The sequence below is a fragment of the Perca flavescens genome, chromosome 4, assembly GCF_004354835.1.
Source record: "Perca flavescens isolate YP-PL-M2 chromosome 4, PFLA_1.0, whole genome shotgun sequence".
NCBI classification, from domain to species: domain Eukaryota; kingdom Metazoa; phylum Chordata; class Actinopteri; order Perciformes; family Percidae; genus Perca; species Perca flavescens.
The window spans coordinates 4678669-4698736 of record NC_041334.1 but is presented as its reverse complement, the minus strand read 5'-3'; the positions used below and the strand labels follow the sequence as shown (position 1 = coordinate 4698736).

The following is a 20068-nucleotide window of genomic DNA, read 5'->3' as shown; positions in this document are numbered from 1 at the left end:
GTATAATATATTTCTATAGTGTATTATAGTATAATTATTTTGTAAAGTGTGTTAAAAGTGTTGATAATGATAGTATACTTTTTATATATTTACAATAAGTACAATTTGTGTAAGTACATTTTCAACATACTATTGGAAATATAGTAATAATATAGGTTTATATATATATGTGTCTTCTATTCACTTTACAGAGCCTCTCGGTAGCATTTCCACTTTTACAATAGGCAGGAACATGGTGATTTTGTTTGACACATTTGTGGTTGTGGTCTTCATGAAGCCTCAGTGGAGAGCATACACACATCTTGAATAACATTGTAAATTGTTATTAGGATTAGTGCCCACAGGACCGAATACTATTTTAATTATAGGTTTATCATATACAATATGTTAAACAGAATTTTATAAAAGGTCTGTTGCTCTGTTAGTGTTTGTATGTGGCTCTTAAAAGAGCCGTTGAGTGACTGTAGGCTGGTCTCAGGTCAGTTTAAGCCCTCTCTCCGCGGATGCGGCGGGCCAGCTGGATGTCTTTGGGCATGATGGTGACCCTCTTGGCGTGGATGGCGCACAGGTTGGTGTCCTCGAACAGGCCGACCAGGTAGTCCTCGCTGGCCTCCTGCAGAGCCATGACGGCGGAGCTCTGGAAGCGCAGGTCGGTCTTGAAGTCCTGAGCGATTTCTCGGACCAGGCGCTGGAAGGGCAGCTTGCGGATCAGCAGCTCGGTGGATTTCTGGTAGCGACGGATCTCTCTCAGAGCCACGGTACCGGGCCTGTAACGGTGAGGCTTCTTCACTCCGCCGGTGGCCGGGGCGCTCTTACGGGCAGCCTTGGTGGCCAGCTGCTTGAAACCGTAAAGCAATGTTTACTTACTTTCTTCTGCCTTCATTACTTTCATCTGTGGTTTATTTTTCCTGCTGTTTGTCTTGATTGAACTGAACACTTGATTCTGATTTCTTGAAGAAAAATGAATTATCTCACGTTTTACTAGAGCTGTGCGATTTTTTTTTGCCCTAAAAAAATCTGTGATTTTTTCATAAAAAAGTTGATTTAAGATTCGATTCGATTTTTACCCCCTTCCATTTAAAACCAAATAACTGTGAACTGTAAATATATTTTAAAAATATATATTTATTGTATTTAATTAAAGTGCATCAACATAAACAAAATTGCACAGGCAAACCCTTTCTCTAACTGAAAAGTCACTGTGCAGTGTGAAAAAAAGATTGTTAAACATCCAAATTATTTATACTGTATTTGGACTGAAAAAAAATCAAAAAAATTTATTTTTTGAAAATATGAATCGATTTGACCTACCAACTCGATTTTTAAATCATATCGATTTTTTTTCCCAGCCCTACATTTTACTAAGCATTACCAATAACTTTCAGGTTATATTTAATTTGAGAAATCTGTAGAATGTATAAGCCATTACATTGCATCCTTTTATTGCACACTTTTCATGTGTAATCTGGGAGGATTATATTTAATTTCTTTGTAGTTGCAGTTAGGGGGGCAGCCAGTGTTGGGGAGTAACGGAATACATGTAACGGCGTTACGTATTCAGAATACAAATTATGAATAACTGTATTCCGTTACAGTTACAATTTAAATAGTTGGTATTTAGAATACAGTTACATTGTTAAAATCAGTGGATTACATGACAATACTTCTCCGTTTCACGAGTTTATTCACTCTGAATAAATTAAGGCAACTTAATGCATTTTCCAGAAGCCCCGATATGAAATAGAAAAAAATAGCTATTTGCCTGATCAGTCACAATGGAGTCGGAACGGGCACGACAGAGCCAGGGCAGCAATACGTTTCTATCTTGGAAATTCAAACAGCATTTCACATTAAAGAACGAACAGGGAGAATGAAATACAGCTAACTCTGCCGTGCAGCCTCTGCTTGCCAGCAACCAACCTCCTTTCAGCTCCAAATTACTCCACCTCCAACCTGAAGAAGCATCTTAAAGTAAGTTATTTTTTTAATTAGCCAAGGGTAGTCGTCTGCTGTAGTTTTACTGGTCACCTTGCTATTTTAACATTGACGTGCGACTTTACATTCTCCTATACGTATACGTGCTGATTTACTAGCTCCAGAGCTGTTTAAAGACTGACAGCCCCGTTTGACATGCTAACTAACGTTAGCTAAAATTAGCTTGTGGTAGTTTAGACCGCGGTTAGATTTTTGTAGTAGGCTATGCAGTTCGGGACTACCAATACAATAATCTATCTGCTTGTTCAGGTACACATTCAGCTAGTTGGAATAAAAAGAACACACCATTATAGGCCTGTTTAGTAAACTGGATGTGATAGCCACATTCCTACACTTATAAAATGCAATTCAATGTGGAAGTAATCCTGAAGTAATCCAAGTATTCAGAATACGTTACTCAGATTGAGTAACGTAACGGAATACGTTACAAATTACATTTGTGGGCATGTATTCTGTATTCTGTAACGAAATACGTTTTGAAAGTATCCTTCCCAACACTGGGGGCAGCTGGTACCTATGGCATCTTCCATGTCACCCTACAACGATTTATTTAAAAAAAAAAAAAAAAACACCATTGCCAACCATGGATTATTCAAGCCACAGGAAGGTTTTTTCAACAGAGGATGAGGAAAAGTTGAGAGACTACTTAATTGTGTCAAGCACTTAAGTGTCAGGAATGTGCTATGGGCTGAGCCCAAGAGAGGTAGGCCTAATGCTCTGACCTTAAATGCAGATTCATATTATTTCCCAGTTATAAAGTTAGTTTGAATGATTTAAATAAATAGTCATATTCATGATTAATTTGTGTGAAACAAATGAAAAAGCAATTCATCTATTTACTGTTTTATTATGTTTGTTGTTTTTTTATTTATTATTTTTATGTTTCTCAGGTCAGGAAACTTGCATTCCAGTGTGCAGTTCAGTTCTACTGCAAGTTTCCAGAGTCGTGGCAAAAGTCCCAAATGGCAGGCAGGGACTGGTTTACAAGTTTCCTAAAAAGGAATAGGTCTCTTTCAATCCGGAAACCCCAGGCCACCAGTGTAGCAAAAGCCACCAGTTTTAACATTCACACAGTGGGGCATTTCTTTCAGAACTTACAGCCTGTATATGAGCGCCATTCTTTCTCGGGAAGAGAGGTGTGGAATATGGATGAAACCGGAGTGACTACAGTCCAAGCACCGAAGAGGATCATCGGGCCAAAAGGACAGCGGCAGATAGGGGCATTAAGATCAGGGGAGAGGGGTACACTGGTGACTGTTGCTGTAGCCATAAATTGGGAAATTCAATCCCACCTTTTTTTGTTTTTCACCGTAAGAGGTTTCATGCACACTTCATCAACGGGGGACCACCCTAAAGACCTGAAGTTTTTCGAGAAGAGGACTACACATGAGGCTACACACCGGTCTAATGGAAACATTTTAAATGAAAGACTACAGTCCAAGCACCGCTGAGGATCATCGGCCCAAAAGGACAGCGGCAGATAGGGGCATTAATATCAGGGGAGAGGGGTACACTGGTGACTGTTGCTTTTTTTTTCTTTTTTTTTTATGAGCTTTATTATATTTTTTATAAAATTACATGTTATACACCAAACAACATCACAATATACAACGTTTTTACAAAATTACAAGTTATACATTAAATATCACAATATACCAAAGAAAAAAAAAGAAAAACGATACCAGAGGCAAATGTGCAAATTGGGCTAATAAAAGTGCGTACAGTGCAAATAGTCTTTCATAAAGTGCATTCAAAGTCTTCATAAAGTGCTGTAGTTCAGAGTCAGAGAGCTCCAAGGAAGGAGCTGTTTTCTGTCCATGGATTTTCTTCTCTTGAGCTCAGTGAGAACTTTTTTGCAAACTTCATTGCTTTGCAAAGAACAGGGCATAGTCCTGCTTACCTTTCCTCCACACTGCACACACAAACTGTGTCCCCTTGATCGCACTGTTTTCCGGTCAAACCCCCACTTGGATCAATGGATGAAGGCCAACCCAGGGAGAAACGCCAACATCTACGATCTTCCTGGCATCGTTGCCAAAGCGTTGCCACAGGCAGTAACACCGGAGAACATCACATCAGGGTTCAGATGCACTGGCATCTGGCCCTACACAGCTGAAGTTTTTCGAGAAGAGGACTACACAGGAGGCTACACACCGGTCTAATGGAAACATTTTAAATGAAAGAATGAATATGTTTTAAAGAAATGAGTATGTAATGAGCGTAGGCTATATTGGCCTACCAGAGACCTTATTAATGAAAGAATGAGGTTATAATATTATAAAGAAATATCTTCAACTTTGTTATCTTCAAAATGAGTGTATACTGGTAACCATTTTAATTAAAAGTTTACACATGGAGTCTATAGGCTACACACATGATTAAATGTCTTGCTGAATAAAAAAAATATATATATATATTTACACATTTTAACATGTTAAAGTTTGTTTTTGACAAATCAGTGTGCAAATTAACAAATATATTCACACACAAGGGCAATATGTTTTAATAGATCCATAAATTAAACTATTATATTATGCAGAGTTAGTAAGGAAGTGTTTTATTAGGTGTATAGCACAATGCTATTGAATTATTTGTGTTGAATCCAACTTTTTAACAAGTGTTACAACTAACCCCGCATATAGGGCAGGTTGTAACATTTCACCTTCCGCCACTCGGTGGAATTGTTCAATAACAGTAGGTCATACAAACAAACTTCCAGTGCACATTTGTAGCAGAGATATGTATGTTGCTTGTATAAAAATATGAGCAGTAAAACTCGAATGGTTTTAGAAATACTTACTTTGTGCCCCGCTCCCCTACACCGTTACATAGTTCATCCACACTGTGGGAGTTGTAGTACAGAATGAATTAAAACTTTCATTAATTCAATTAAATTACTTCAAATCCTACCCTGGCTTACTTTTTTCAAAATGTTTTAGCCAGGTCTTCCTTGAAAAACTGTTCAATACCTTAAAGATTATTAGGTATTAAGTTGGTTATGGGTTTATTATTAATTGTTTTCTCCTTTTGAATAGAATATTAACTGATTTTAATATGTATGCTGTTGCCGGTCTTTTCTTTCCTCTTGAAAAACAGGATTCTCAATGGCACTGAAATATATTAAAATTCAAAAAGGTGGGCCATAATCTGATTTACAATCAGAAAAAGATACACAGAGTATGGAGTTGATGATACAAGTGTTGATCATCACATGCTTTTCCTTTGTAATATGGACCTATGCATTAAAATGTAGGTCTTCCTTATCCACACACTTCATCTGAATATAAATATATTCATAAGTAAATATAGAAATTATTTTTTATTTTGGTAGAATAAAAATAGAAAAACGAACAATGGAAACAGACATGGTAATGTTGGGGGGAAAACAGCTCTCTTGTGAATGTGTGGTGGCTCTTAAAAAGAGCCTTTTGGTGCACTGAGTGCAGGTTAAAGAGCCACTTTACTTCTTGGACTTCTTCGCTGCAGCTTTCTTTGCCGGAGCTTTCTTCACAGGGGTCTTCTTCTTTGCGACCTTTTTAGGGGCAGCCTTCTTGGGTGTAGATTTCACTGCCGGCTTCTTGGCAGCTTTCTTCACAGGAGACTTCTTGGCTGCCAGTTTCTTGGCCGCTGGTTTCTTAGCGGCGGTTTTCTTGGCTGCGGTCTTCTTCACTGCAGTTTTCTTAGCTGCGGTTTTCTTCTGCGGGGACTTGGCAGCAGGTTTCTTCACCTTAACGGGAGCTTTCTTGCCCGTTTTGGCGGCTTTAGGCTGAGCCTTGGGGAGCTTGAAGGATCCGGAAGCCCCAACCCCTTTATTCTGGACCAGCTTTCCGTCCGTCACCAGCTTCTTCACCGCGGTGTTGATGCGTTTGTTGGACTTTTCCAGATCGATGCCTTTGGTGGCCAACGTCTTTTTGATAGCCGGAAGAGAGGTGCCTTTACGGTCCTTGGACTCCGTCACGGCGTCGAGGATGAGCTTCGGGAGGGAGGGCCCGTCACTCTTTGCCCGGGGAGTTGCCTTCTTCTTGGGGGCTTTGGCCGGGGCTTTCGCCGCGGGAGCTGCTGGAGCTTCTTCTGCCATGTCTGTGTCTTTCTCTGTCGCGTTACAGTCTGCTGTTCCTGCTCAGACAGAAGGCGGGACTTATAAAGCTCATGAGAACCGTGGAGAGTCAACACACAGCCGCTCAGCTGCCCTGCTGAAAATGTGGCCACACTTTGTGTTTTCTCTTCCACAATTTGGGGATAAAATTCATAGTAGAGAAACGTTTTATAGCACAATAGTTGCTGTAGCGGTGAGAAAACATTCCCCCCTTCACACTGAGCTCATGTTTGGCGACGAGGACTCGTTCATTTGATTACAGGAGGCTTCAAACCTTTCGGATACACAGTCATTTTGGACTACTCACAGCGAGTTTTCCTCACATTTTGTCTTTAAAAATACCTCAAAGTAATTTGTATTAAATTTGACAGTGGTTTTCATGTAAGCAGAGACATGTGAGAAGAGAATTAAAGTGAAATCACTGCATTATTGTGTTTTATTTAGTTTAAATTGGGGACGTTTTCATTGGTGGTAAACACACTGGGTGCTGGGTGTGAAGCTAGGCCGTTACCTGACACAGGTTTCTCTGCTGGCATTGATCCTTAACATGATGGATCTGACATGATGGGCCTCATAACACAGGTTCATATTTCTCTCTTCTGCTGTACACAACCCTGACTCTGTGTCTGTCACTGCAACCAGTTTCAGTTTGCCTCACAATCTTTCTGTAACATGATTCACAATTATTTGCGATCCCACATTTCCTTGCATTTTTATTATATTAATGAGTATAGGCTATATTATCACTATGTTTTTGTAAAATATGACACTTAACATGAAAGATCAGATGGTAATGTGGGTCGATGGAAGCCACTTTCCGCCAATGTGATGAAAAAAAGACTTAAGTCTTTATAATTAGAAACCTAGAAGCCAACTATATCTCAAAATAATGACAGGCTAGGCCTACTATCTACTTTTTCAAAATAACAGGTTAGTGCGGGATACTACGTCATTATTGTGAGTTATTTTGAGAAGGTTTCTCATAAACAGCTTCTTTTGGTTTCATCACATCAACGTGAATAGGCTTGAGTTTGTTATTTTTTGTTTTCAATTTCCTTTCCACCTCTGTTTTTATGTGTGAGCGATTACATAGTGAATAGGCCTACAATCCATGACCAAAATAGTCATACATTGTATCATGGTGTTACTTATGAATGGAATTATAGTAGGCCTAAGAATAAATATTTCCCCTTTTTCTGGGGATTTCCTGGGAACCCCTCAAGGACCCCGGACTCCACTTTGGGAACTACAGCTATAGTAGTAAGTAACTCCAGCTTTGAGACAAATGTGGTGCAGTAAAAAGCACAATCATTTCTTTTAAAATGTGGTTAAGTAGTAGCTTAAAATGAAAATAATAGAGTACAACCTGACCTCGAAATGATCTGAAGTAGCCTTGAGCACATACACTGATTAAAAGCATGAAGCAACAGCACAACAAACTATTAGTACTAATAATCATTATGTTTTTTCTTAGGAAGACCATCATCAAACCACTTAACTTGAATACTTTGAAAAGACGCACAGCACTTCTAAAGGCAATCTGCAAAATCTTAGTCTGTGACTCAAACCTCAGTGACATGATGACAAAGACTGGGGATCTTGAAGGTTCCCAATTTGCAAGACTCCTACTGGATGTGTTTGGGAAAAGTTTACTGTGCTGCTCCTGGGAAGAAACTCACAAGAAACGAGCAGAAACAGAAGCACTCTTTGGCCACAGTTGTCCTTGTGTGTGCAGTGGTTTCTTCTTGGTCGTAAAGACTAAAATGCGATCTATTTACAATTACTGTCCATGAAGGAAGATTGAGTTTAAGAAAGTGCATGAACCCTACGTAAATTATTAGAGGCTTAAAGCACCCAAATTCTTTGTAAATAAAGATGCTTCCAAAATATTGTTTTACATGGCCTATTTTGAATGCAGATGCAACAACCTTACATTTTATTTTTAAGAGCATGGATCTTGGAGAATTAAACACTCTTAAGCTTAAATTCTGCAGGAAAAGAGGGCTTATTCAAGTCATTGTGTGGCCCTTAATAGAGCTAAGTTGTTGGTTTAACCCCAGGTTTACCTGGACACACACTGGAGAAAAACAAAATAGTAACCTATGGTCTACAAGGAGTGATAGTTTATAGTTGTAAAGAAAAGTGGTAGACTAAATTTGTCGAGACTCCAAGGAGCTTATATTGTACATTTTAAGACTACTTTAATGTGAATTCAGCAATGTGTGCCAGACAGAGGAATTGACAAGGTTTCTCTCTGACCCACAGTAAAATTAGTTAGGTTCGTATATAAGTATATAAAATGTATAAAACAAATACATCAATTATACAACGTAAAATATACGTTGAGAACAAATAGATAATTGATTGAAATAGATACTTTGCATCTACACACTTAACGGAATGAAACTTTGCTCCCAAGAAGAAGTGCGTGGCTCTTAAAAGAGCCTTTGGTTTAGTAGATTATAGCAGCGGGATGGTTTACTTGGAGCTGGTGTACTTAGTGACGGCCTTGGTGCCCTCAGACACGGCGTGCTTGGCCAGCTCCCCGGGAAGCAGCAGCCTCACGGCGGTCTGGATCTCCCTGGAAGTGATGGTGGAGCGCTTGTTGTAGTGGGCAAGACGGGAAGCCTCACCGGCGATGCGCTCAAAGATATCACTCACAAACGAGTTCATGATGCCCATGGCCTTGGAGGAGATACCGGTGTCGGGGTGGACCTGCTTCAACACCTTGTAGACGTAGATGGCGTAGCTCTCCTTCCTGCTCTTTCTCCTCTTCTTGCCACCTTTAGCGGCGGTCTTAGTCACGGCTTTCTTGGAGCCCTTCTTGGGCGCTTTCACGGTGGCTTCTGCTGGCATCTTTGCTTCGGATTGGAGTTCCTGAAACGGATAACAAATTCTCGTTCCGGACGCCTCCTTTATATGCACCTGATGCAAATGAGACTGCGCTGTTACTCGCACAGGATTGGCTGAGCTTTTTGACTGAGACTTTTCTGTTTCCAAACCACTATTTGTATCCTAACAAGTCTTTAATGTTTAGGAAAACATTCCTGACTAGACCTCTATTATATTTCTTGATGTTTTTTTTTGTTTGTTTACTTTTTCATGGTGTAAGATATTTAACTTAATTATTTAAAGTTTGTATGCTCTTTTATGTTTGTCAAATGCTCTATTTTCTATATTTACTCTTTTTGTAATTACGTAAATATGTATAAGACTTAGAGTTATGGTTGGTACACAATAAAGTTATGATATGAATGTAGGCCTACATTTTCTACTTTCCATTTCCCGTTGGTAATGAAGGAGAAATAAAAAACTTGTAACCGAGGATTAAGTTGTAATAAGTTGGTACTTGTACTTATATTTCCATGTTATGTTACATGCACAATTATTCAAAAGCTGTACTTTTACTGGTTACCTTGCAGATAAACTCCCCCATTACCTCGACCAGTTGCATTAACATTATTACTATTTATTGAACTAACCTGGTTAAATAAAGGTTAAATAAACTATAAAAAATAACATTATTAAAAAGCTGATTTTCTGTTAATAAGAAAAATCATTAAAATCCTCCCCACTGTAGATGTTTACTGGAGTTTTCAATGTGTCAGGACTCTGATTAAGTTTCTATCGCTGCTTGTTCATCCACAGAAACAAAAATCAAACGGAAAACACAAAATGTAAATCAACCCATCTTAAACGTGTCTTGAAATGTTACACAAGTAAACTTTCCAAAACAAAAGGTTAACACAATACAACTACAGCTGAATGCACATGGCAACTGTCTCAATACAACAGGGACGCCTTATTATTGTGCTGTGATGCAAGTGTTTTCTAGAGGACAATAACAGACTTTTCATCATGGGGGATTTTGATATCGGCCTATGCAATAATTGTAAAGTGTTATTGGGTTCTCAAATAATCCAGCAAGTTTAACGAATGTGTCTGGGTTTTGTTTTTTGGTACAAATCTGTAGGGTATAGTAGGATTAGGATATATATAGGATTAGTAGGATACATGATGATACGTTTCTGAGTGAAACGTCTCCTTCCTGTCAGGGCATCTTTCTCTGTAAATAAGTCTTTAAAGTCCTGTTAATATTTAGACTTGTTTGGGGTATTTTCTAAAATCAAGATTTTTTTTTTTTTACTTTAGTTCACAGCAACCTGCCATCTTCAGTCTAGTTTCAGGATGAATATATAAACATAAAATATAATATTTACTTTATATCACCATTGGAATCCAATCAGTTTAAAAGGTGTAATGTCTTGATATTATCCAGTTCACACAGAGGTTGATGATGGCTGAAATGGGTTACGTTGGTGAACACCAGATGGCAGCAGGAGATAACATGATGGTGAGCTGGGAGGGAATCATTTCCTAATGGAACAAATCACAGAGAGGTACTCTCACTTTATATGTTGGATCATGAGCCTGATCATCAACATCAGGAAAACACATCTGAAAGGATACAAACTAAATACTGTAGCCTACACTTAAAACTTACTTAGTTTAACTACAGTTAAAAGTTCACATAGGGAACATTTAGGTCAATGCAATTTGGCGATTTTAATCAAAGTCAAAGTAAACTTTATTATCCCACCAGGGGAAATTCATGTATATATATGATTTGTTTGTTACACTGCTGCACAATGTTTGAAGATGAGTGTAACAAGCCATATAGCCGAAAAGGCCAGAAAATATAGAGGCTTAAGGAGGGACATATTTATATGACACGTCAGTTAGCAAGGTAGATGGCACGTGATCGTTTGAATAATGTTAATGTTCAATAATATTGTCTCTGTTTTAGTTTTCTTTAGTTTTGTCTTTTGTAAAGGCATTTGTATGGAGATAAGAATATGTGTTGTATTTGAGGCAAAGTATTTACAACACATTAATTGACTTCCCTCGAAGATCACTCTGACATTTCAAACCAAATTTCAGTTATCTTGTTTCCATCTTGTTTTTTTAATTAATAAAAACTGTCAGCAGGTACCTTATCTAGCTTGGTTGGTTAGTGCTCCTGCTGTTGTAACGACAGTCGTTGTGGTCGTTGGAGATCAGTTCAACATCAGGCCAAATGGGAGCGTTAGCGTTAGTTTCATATTCCACGCCCAAGTCTGTATCCTTTTGTTCGTGCTGATGGGCCATTTCTCATCAACATCAGTCTCAACTCAGACTCAGACTGCGCCAACGTTTCCATCTCTATAGATATCTTTGGATAGGTATAGCCCCCACAAACACAGCTACTGTAGATAGCTTGTCTAACAGCTGAAACCAGAGAATGTCTAATAAGGAGAGAAGTTCCACTCTCTGGAAACTTCCGGCTTCTGAACTGTTTGCAGTTCCACTCTGGTTCCATATGAGGGTGCTCATGGGCGAGTGCAGAATGAATGGGACTTTATGGAGCTATAACCCTCAAAATCCACTTTTCTCAGGATATCATGTTTTGTCTAGTAATTTCAATGTTGCATTTCGAAAGGGGAGGCTAAGAAAATACACACTGCTGGGTGTTAGATCTTTTTAAAGTGGCTTTTTTGTTCTAAAAAGCCTTTTAAAATGTCATTGATGTCATACACATATACGGCCACAGATACTGCTTTATGTCAAGCTCTGAGTCGATTCCTTTTTTCTCTTGAGGCATCGACAACACAGCTGACAGGTTAGGCTCTCCCTGTTAATACACGTGCTAGAAAGAGGTTTGCTAATGTTTTAAAGACCACGTCAAAATATTCACTCTGACAGTCTGGTTCCGCTTCGGATGCCGTCAAGCGGGATCTCTGGTCGTAATCAGTCCTTCAATGACCAATCAGCATTCATTAGCAGAATGCTAGCGTGTTATGGGCAACAACGACTCAACCTGTAAGAAATCAAAGGACATAAGTACTCTTTCATTCAACTTTCAACTTGTAATCCATGTTGATCTTGCAAAAACTGCAATCAAATCTGAGATTTTCTCAAAGACAATCAGGTGGAAGAGAAAAATTTAACCGTCTATCTCCATAGAGTCCCATTCATTTTGCACTGGACTGCGATCACCCCCAGTGGAACTCTGGTGGAACTGCAACCAAATTCGGTACAATGGGGCTTACAGTTTTTTACAATTGCTTACACACTAAAATTAAAACTTTCCCACAATTAGCAAAACCTTACACTCAAGGAGCAAAACACTAAGCTAGATTTGCACAACTGGAAGCACATTGTCAGCTTCACACTTTTTGCAAAACATTACACACAGTGATTGCAAAACACTAAACACACTTATATGCATTTGACACAGAAATTTATCATGATGTCACTTCCTTGCAATTTCAAAGCAAAGGCTTTCAAATGAACACACATGAACCTATTGGTTAAACACAGCCACCAGGTATGCAAACACATGACTGCTAAATTGTAGACACACCAATCAGGTTTAAGCACTATATAAAATGCAGCAGGTAAGTTCACCTGCCTTCAACCAAAATGGAAGGAGTCAGAAGAAGAAGAAGAATGAGAGTGAGAATCCACAGAGGAGGAAAAGGAGGTAGAGGAAGAGGAAGAGGCCCAGCCAGAGGTAGAGGCACACTAGTGGACCATGTTGTTAACCACGGATTGATGCTGAGGGAGACTGGACTAAGGGTCAGCCAAATCTTAGTAGATATACAACGGCATCTGTCATGAGGACATTTCGACGAGGAAACAGGTAAAAGAAAATCTGTCTACAGTTACAGTAATCAGCTGCTCATTGGATGCACCATATCAGCACTTTTGATACCCCTCCCTGTGACATGACTGAGGGTCGAGAACGACAAGGAGGAAGGGGGCCCATATTCACGCGAGGGTTTATGATCTCTGGCCCCAGGCTCAGGTACCCCTCATTGAGGCCCCAGGCTCAGGTACCCCTCATTGAGGCCATGGAGGACGCCTGTGACCAAATCTACGCTGCAGCTGTGCAAGGATGGATTCGACATTCAAGACGGTTCTTCCCACGTTGTCTTGCCAATGAGGATATCGCCTGTGATGTTGATGAAATTCTCTTGGCCGGATCCAGCTAGGCGAAGAGATAATGTCTAGTATTTTCTGTACTTTTTCAGATCTTTTTTTTTGTTTTGTCTGTTTTTTCTGTGATTGTAACTGGATAGAATATTTTAGGTTTGTTGTTTGTGGAGCTAACAGTGTTATGCACACTACCAGAGGCAGAGGAAGTCATTTTCAGCAGGGGGTGCGCAGAACGACTCTACCTCTGCAATACGTCTGATATGCATGGCATTTCAATAAACTAAACAAAATATGTACATTATCTGGTCACACAGTCACAACAGATTATATTAACCTGCTCAATTTACAGATAGCATAATAGCTCTTACCTTTAGAAGTTCTAATTTCTTGTCTTTTTCTTTGCAAAGTCGCAGATCAAATCCTCAAAGTCCAGCTCCCTCAGCAGCTCGCTAATCCCTACTACACATGTACTGTATTGCTGTGTGTTGGGAGCACTTTACAGGCAACGCAACAAATGTCTCTCCGGTGGACAGTGATCTAGAATCCACTCCTGTGGTACCGTTTCACCGTTGTGAAGGTGTCGGGCAGTGCCTCGTTAGTGAGAGAGCGGGTCTTTCTGCCACCAGCCTCGTCCCCCCTCCGAGATGCTGGACATTTAGCCGCCGATTCTGAAAGGCTAATATTCCTCTGGGTATAACTTCCTCCCGGACGGCCTCTGTAATCGGTCCCCGTAGTGCAGGCTCTTCAGAGATGATGGTACCTGAGCGGCCATTACCTTGTTCTGTAATGCTGATGACCGGCCTCATCTCTGTCTTTTTCCACAACAACTTCGCTAAAGTTAACGTTAGCCACCGTTAGCTGTGGCTGAGTGTAGCTGGTAGAAGGCAGCGATTCTTCCAAGCTAACGTTGGCTAGCTCCTCGACATCCTCCTCTTCGTCATTCCCAGCTCTTTTTAAAAAGCTATTTATTCGCGGGACATTTTTATAGCAGCCGCTTTCTCTCCGTTTTCCACACTTTCACTCGCTGATGCAACCCAATCTGACCGGGGATCAGTTACAAATTAATTCCACTCTTTCAATCTCAACGCGTTCTTAGAAAGCTGATATTGGATCAGTGCGATGTAAACAACCTGCTCTATGCCCACCCACCTTTATCTTTAGCCAATCTACGCAGTGCATGCGGCCTTCTCCCAATCATTACATTAAACAACTTGTATTTTATTCTGATTGGATAATTATCACCATAATGATTAATGCCCATTGGGTAATACGGGCTTGATCGCAGTTTGCCAACAAGGGGTGCTGCCGCCAACAAGAGGTGCTGCCACCAACAGGGGGTGCTGCAGCTACCCCAGCACCCCTACTTCCGGCGCCTATGCACACTACTGTAGTAGAATGAAAACTGGGACATTTTTTGTTGTTGATTCTCCATGTTGACTGAATTAGGTATATGGAGAGAAATAAATTATATTTCCTCAGTCTGCAGCATTGGTCTTGTGTAGTGTTTGGTGAACGTATTGTACATTTCTCTGTGTACTTCATTTACAGTACTCTAATCACTGTAGAAGTAGAATTGCTAAAAGTGTTTTAGGTTAGCAACAGCAGTGTGTATATGGTTAAAACTTAATTAAGTCAAATGAAAGGTGTGTCATATGTTAACAAAATATGTTTTTTATAAATTAGTGTATAGATTTTGCAAGAGTGTTTCATTTTGCAAAGGTGTTTTGCTAATTGGGTGTGTGGTTGTGCTAATTGTGTGTAGTGTTTTGAAAACACGGGCCCTGTTTTGAAAATCGTGCTTAAGCAATCCAAAAAAACTGTAACGCCGTTAATGCATTTAACTGACAGCACTAATTATATTATATGATAGGAACCTTGTACAAATTAACGTCTTGCCAGACTTGTCAACCCATCTCTCAAAAGTCAGGGCAGGAAGGAAACATGACCAAATAACTCTAATTTTGGAACCACAACGTTACATGCCATGGGCTTGATACTTTTTCAACTCTTAGCTCTGTAGAATCTGACATGCTGAAATCTAAATTTCAGTCAATCTTCACTGGAACTGTAACCATTGGAGAAGTGAGCAGCCTATATTAGGTAGAAGGTAGAAAAGGGGATATAATATACTACTATTTATTTCATTGGCTTTTTGGTCAATGGTGATAAAACTGTACAAATAAAAAGAGGAAAATAGGTGGATATGTTCCATTTTGTCAGTATGTTTGATCATTAATATAAGAACTATTAGGCTACAGTATTTCTAGAGGAGCTGTTGACAGCAGCAGCTCTGATAGGAAGTGTGGCTAAACTGCACTAGTCTCGACTGTTCATTCATGTTGAATTGAGTAATTCTTTAATACCTGTGTATTAACATCCTTAATTTATGATTTTAGTCATTTCATTTTTACAAAATGATCGGATAGCCGTGTCTAGCCTTGGCGTGGCTATTTTAGTCATATCATCTGATTTAAGCTTAATGCAATTTTATCTTTCATATGAATTTTCATTGCCGAGTTGAACCATTCTCATACTCATAAGTTATCGTCTTAAGTTGTTAGGATAAGATTTTAGCACAAGCCAGCACTAGCCCTGCCAGTTTAGAACAAGCAACAAGTAAAACAAACATAAAAAAAAAAGACAATAAGAAAGCAACACAAATTATAAACACATTGTATTTTCTCTGAAGCAGTCTTCCAACAGGGTAGATGTGATCTAAATATACAGTACCACACATACCGGGGCTTTATAAATGATGTCAGATGCATGGTTGCCTGTTTCTGTAGCCTGTCTGTCAGTGTGATTCATTTCTGAGGCTTGCTGTGGTTTTCCTGAGAACATGTTCTGCAAAATGACACTTTCAGTATACCAAAGTCCACGTAGTCACACATACAAGTGTAGTCTTATTGGACATTGACATTGTTCAGCTTCATCATGGCTGGACACCTGCTGTTAGTCGTCCTCATGTGTAAGTTAAACCTCTTGTCAGTTTCTTTAATGTTTCTGTAAATGTAGGCAGATACACACCAATACAGGTCCATTTGATTTGCAAGAGCCAGATTAATATGTAAAGTCAAGCCGTTATGTATTGGTAGGAGCATGTTTAATTACACTTTTTAATCTGGTTTTAGAGATCAAGGATTTATCTTACTATTACATCTGTTTCACTTGTTAACATGTTTTCTTTTCTCCAACAGATTCCTTTTCTGAGATGAAAGCACAAGGTCAGTCTCTCTTAATTTGACAATTTGCCTGTGCAGTATTTTTTTTTCTATTTTCTATACCGTGCATTAAATCCCAGTTGCCCATTAGGAATCTTATCTTAATGCAACTATTAGGTATGTGATATAACACGTTTACCTCTAAACCTTTGTTTACCTTCCAGCTCTTCTTCCACCTAAGCTGACAGTGAATCCAGCAGTGATCACACAGACAGAAACAGTCACACTGAACTGTCAGACTCCATCACATCTTAATTTGTCTGAGTGTTATTTTCGAATGGTAAGAGGACAAACTGGCAAAAGCTTCCCTTGCCTGCAGACCCTGACGGGAACTGAGCTGCTGAAGATGGCCAATCAGAGTTCACCTGCTGAGGTTCAAGTGACATGTTTTTACCTTTACGTGTCTCAATCTCCCGACAGTGATCCATCCTCCATCATCATTCGAAGTGAGTGAACTCTACTTATATCATGATGTCTTGCTACAGTTTGAGCACAAACAACAAAGTGGCTTTTAACATGGGGGTTGAGTCTTCAAATTAAATAATAGAAGCTTTTTAATGGACATCATCTGCTCTTAGAAATGTATTTTTAGAATTGTTTTGAATAAATGCATTTTTCATTTATTTAATCAAACACATGCTTCATTTTCAGCTCTTCTTCCATCTAAACTGACAGTGAATCCAGCAGCGATCAACGAGACCGACTCAGTCACCCTGAACTGTCAGACTCCTTCATCTGTTTCTGTGTCTCTGTGTTATTTCTTCACTCTAAGTGGAGGGAGTGTCAGAGGACTCTCATGTCTGCAGACCCTGACAGGAACTGAGCTGCTGAACATGGCCCATCACAGTTTACCCGCTGAGGTTCAAGTGACATGTTTCTACACTGTAAAGGTTGGAGAGAAAAGTTATCCATCACCACACAGTGACACGTCGTCCATCACCATACACAGTGAGTGGCTGTTATTATATCTCGATGCAGTGTCAGCACAAGAAACAGGGATGAATATTGTGTATATATAAGTGTCGAGAAGAGAGGAAAACGGTGGGAAAGGAGACAAAAAAGAAGAAAAAAATGTGGTGCTGAGAAAGAGAAACAACTTAGTTAACCACAAGTTCACACAAATGTTTAGCAGAGACCAAATTAGTGTTTACATTAAATTGGGAAAGAAATTCGTCACACTACTGTCTGTGTACTAAACATTTTAAAGGTCATTATGGCTTATGCTATTTTTTGTGGGAAATAATTTGTATTCATACATGTAATCCAACAGCCCTTTCAAGATGACCTTGAACTGAACAATAATAGTTAGCATTAAATGACTCCTGTATTGCTCCTCATTTTCCCGGAGGCTTGCAATACACCGGTCTATCCCACCAGAGCTGTCCGCCGTTAGGTGCGCAGCAGGCGGATAACGTCTTAGCCTGTTCTGCTCTGTGCAGCCCCGAATCCCCCGATGATCGAACATTTAAACAAGCAGAACACAAGGATACAATCGTGGCAGAGGATCGATCAAGGTGATTGATCATCAGTCTGAGTCTTTCTGCAGCCCGAGATATTTTCCTGTCAGGGTATAATTAAACAAACGCAACCTTATTTCTACTAGCTATAGCATCAGACACACAGTATTCAGCTGACCGTCAGGTTCAGCAGATAAAACCTAAATAAAACCTGTGGAGCGGGAGATTGGTCGGAGAATCGGCGCAGCGGGTGTGGTATTACATTCAATCTATCGCACCGTTGTGACGAAAAGAGAGCTGAGCCAGAAGGCAAAGCTCTCGATCTACCGGTCAGTTTTCGTTCCTACCCTCACCTATGGTCATGAAGGCTGGGTCATGACCGAAAGAGCGAGATCCAGGGTACAAGCGGCCGAAATGGGTTTCCTCAGGAGGGTGGCTGGCGTCTCCCTTAGAGATAGGGTGAGAAGCTCAGTCATCCGTGAGGAGCTCGGAGTAGAGCCGCTGCTCCTTTGCGTCGAAAGGAGCCAGTTGAGGGGGTTCGGGCATCTGGTAAGGATGCCCCCTGGGCGCCTCCCTAGGGAGGTGTTCCAGGCCCGTCCAGCTGGGAGGAGGCCTCGGGGAAGACCCAGGACTAGGTGGAGGGATTATATCTCCAACCTGGCCTGGGAACGCATTTGGGATCCCCAGTCGGAGCTGGTTAATGTTGCTCGGGAAAGGGAAGTTTGGGGTCCCCTGCTGGAGCTGCTCCCCCCGCGACCCGACACCGGATAAGCGGACGAAGATGGATGGATGGAAAACCTGTCCTTTATCAACCTTAATGATCCTAGTAATCTAACATCAATAACTAAATAAAAGTTGTCAGAGACTCTATTTTTGGTTGTAGGGATACTTTCACAGCTGGCGAAGTCGAGCTAACAAACTAGCAAATGAGCTAACAAGCTAGCAGGCAATCGGTTGTCTACTAAAATAAAAAAGTATAGATAATTATGCCGTCCACATACGAATAAATCAGAATCAGAATCACTTTATTTGCCAAATGCATCAGCAGACACACAGGAATTTGACATGGCAATCAGTAACACAGGACTTAACAAACAGTATATGCACATAGCTGCATGGAAATGCTTAAAAACAATCAATAATAAATAGTCCAAAGATAAAATAATAACGTTGGGGGGACCTGATCAGCTATTCAAAAGGGAAATAGCTCTAGGAATAAAGCTATTAAGGTGGCGTGAGGTCCTTGTCCTCATTGCCCTGTACCTTCTTCCTGAGGGAATCAGCCTAAAAATATCACTTGCTGGATGGGACTGATCAGCAGCAATTTTAGCTGCCCTCTTCCTGACTCTGGCCTCATACAGGTCACTGATTGACAGCTGCCTCTGTCCAGTCAGCCTCTCTGCTATGCGCACAATGCGCTGCAGTCTGTTCTTCGCCTGGGCCGATGCTGATGCAAACCATACAGAAATGGATGTTGACAGAAGGCTTTCCACAGTGGCTCTATAAAACCTAGACCGAACAAACTGTCTTAGAAAAAACATTCCACTGTGAGCCCTCTTAATAATGGAAGAACTGTTTTCCTCCCATTTCAGGTTGTTTGTGATAATAGTGCCTAAAAATTTAAATGACTCCACCTCCTTCACAACAGAGCTCTTGATGGTTAAGGGTGAGAGAGAGCAGGTAGATCAGCGGAAGTCTATCACCATTTCCACTGTCTTTTGTTGGTTAAGCTCCAGATTGTTATCGTCACACCATCCAACCAAATGAGACACTTCCTTCCTATAAGCAGACTCGTCATTGTCCTTAATAAGGCCGACCAAGGTGGTATCATCTGCAAATTTATTCAACTTGATGGAACTGCTGTTGGAAGTGCAATCATTGATGTACAGCGAGTAGAGAAATGGTGACAGCACGCACCCTTGAGGTGCTCCAATGTTGGTATACCGGAGATCAGACATGCACAGGCCAAGCCGCACCTGCTGTTGTCTATTGCTAAAGAAATCCATTATCCAGCGACAGATAGAGGGTTCCACCCCCATCAGTGACAGCTTCCACTGCAGCCGCTCAGGTAGGATGGTGTTAAAGGCGGCACTGAAATCCACAAACAGCATCCTTACATAGGAGCCAGGAGTGTCGAGGTGGTCCAAGGCATAATGCAGGCCTAAGTTAACTGCATCATCCACTGAGCGGTTTGCCCTGTAAGCAAACTGCAGTGGATCAAGATGGAGAGCTATAATGGGTTTGAGATGAAACAAAACCAACCGCTCCAGACATTTCATTACCACTGATGTAAGGGCCACCGGTCTGTAGTCATTCAGGCC

General features: G+C 40.4%; 4 protein-coding genes across 4 annotated transcripts; 1 reads left to right on the top strand and 3 right to left on the bottom strand.

Annotated features, from left to right (window-relative positions):
* Positions 1-463: 463 nt before the first annotated feature.
* On the bottom strand, positions 464-4093 carry LOC114553518 (histone H3.3). The gene is made up of 2 exons (XM_028574728.1): positions 4031-4093; positions 464-835 (listed from the first exon to the last, which is right to left on the bottom strand). The coding sequence occupies exons 1-2, from the start codon at positions 4091-4093 to the stop codon at positions 485-487; spliced, it is 414 nt and encodes a 137-aa protein (XP_028430529.1). The 3' UTR covers positions 464-484.
* A 1281-nt stretch (positions 4094-5374) lies between these two features.
* On the bottom strand, positions 5375-6089 carry LOC114554154 (histone H1-like). Its single transcript, XM_028575807.1, has one exon. It carries the CDS (start codon positions 6071-6073, stop codon positions 5456-5458), a length of 618 nt encoding a protein of 205 aa, XP_028431608.1. The 5' UTR covers positions 6074-6089; the 3' UTR covers positions 5375-5455.
* A 2392-nt stretch (positions 6090-8481) lies between these two features.
* On the bottom strand, positions 8482-8966 carry LOC114554160 (histone H2B). Its single transcript, XM_028575814.1, has one exon. It carries the CDS (start codon positions 8945-8947, stop codon positions 8570-8572), a length of 378 nt encoding a protein of 125 aa, XP_028431615.1. The 5' UTR covers positions 8948-8966; the 3' UTR covers positions 8482-8569.
* Positions 8967-15953: 6987 nt separating this feature from the next.
* LOC114553516 (uncharacterized) lies at positions 15954-17812 on the top strand. Its single transcript, XM_028574726.1, has 5 exons — positions 15954-16037; positions 16267-16293; positions 16455-16736; positions 16942-17238; positions 17730-17812. Exons 1-5 carry the CDS (start codon positions 16004-16006, stop codon positions 17810-17812), a joined length of 723 nt encoding a protein of 240 aa, XP_028430527.1. The 5' UTR covers positions 15954-16003.
* The last annotated feature ends 2256 nt before the right edge of the window (positions 17813-20068 follow it).

Excerpts from the sequence above, each read along its gene's own strand:
- LOC114554154 (XM_028575807.1), bottom strand. The coding sequence starts at position 6,073 with ATGGCAGAAGAAGCTCCAGCAGCTCCCGCGGCGAAAGCCCCGGCCAAA.
- LOC114553516 (XM_028574726.1), top strand. The coding sequence starts at position 16,004 with ATGGCTGGACACCTGCTGTTAGTCGTCCTCATGT. Across the intron at positions 16,038-16,266 it reads GCTGTTAGTCGTCCTCATGT|ATTCCTTTTCTGAGATGAAA; the intron begins GTAAGTTAAACC and ends TTTCTCCAACAG. Across the intron at positions 16,294-16,454 it reads TTCTGAGATGAAAGCACAAG|CTCTTCTTCCACCTAAGCTG; the intron begins GTCAGTCTCTCT and ends TTTACCTTCCAG.
- LOC114553518 (XM_028574728.1), bottom strand. The coding sequence starts at position 4,093 with ATGCCAGTGCATCTGAACCCTGATGTGATGTTCTCCGGTGTTACTGCC. Across the intron at positions 836-4,030 it reads CTGCCTGTGGCAACGCTTTG|CTGGCCACCAAGGCTGCCCG; the intron begins GCAACGATGCCA and ends GGTTTCAAGCAG.
- LOC114554160 (XM_028575814.1), bottom strand. The coding sequence starts at position 8,947 with ATGCCAGCAGAAGCCACCGTGAAAGCGCCCAAGAAGGGCTCCAAGAAA.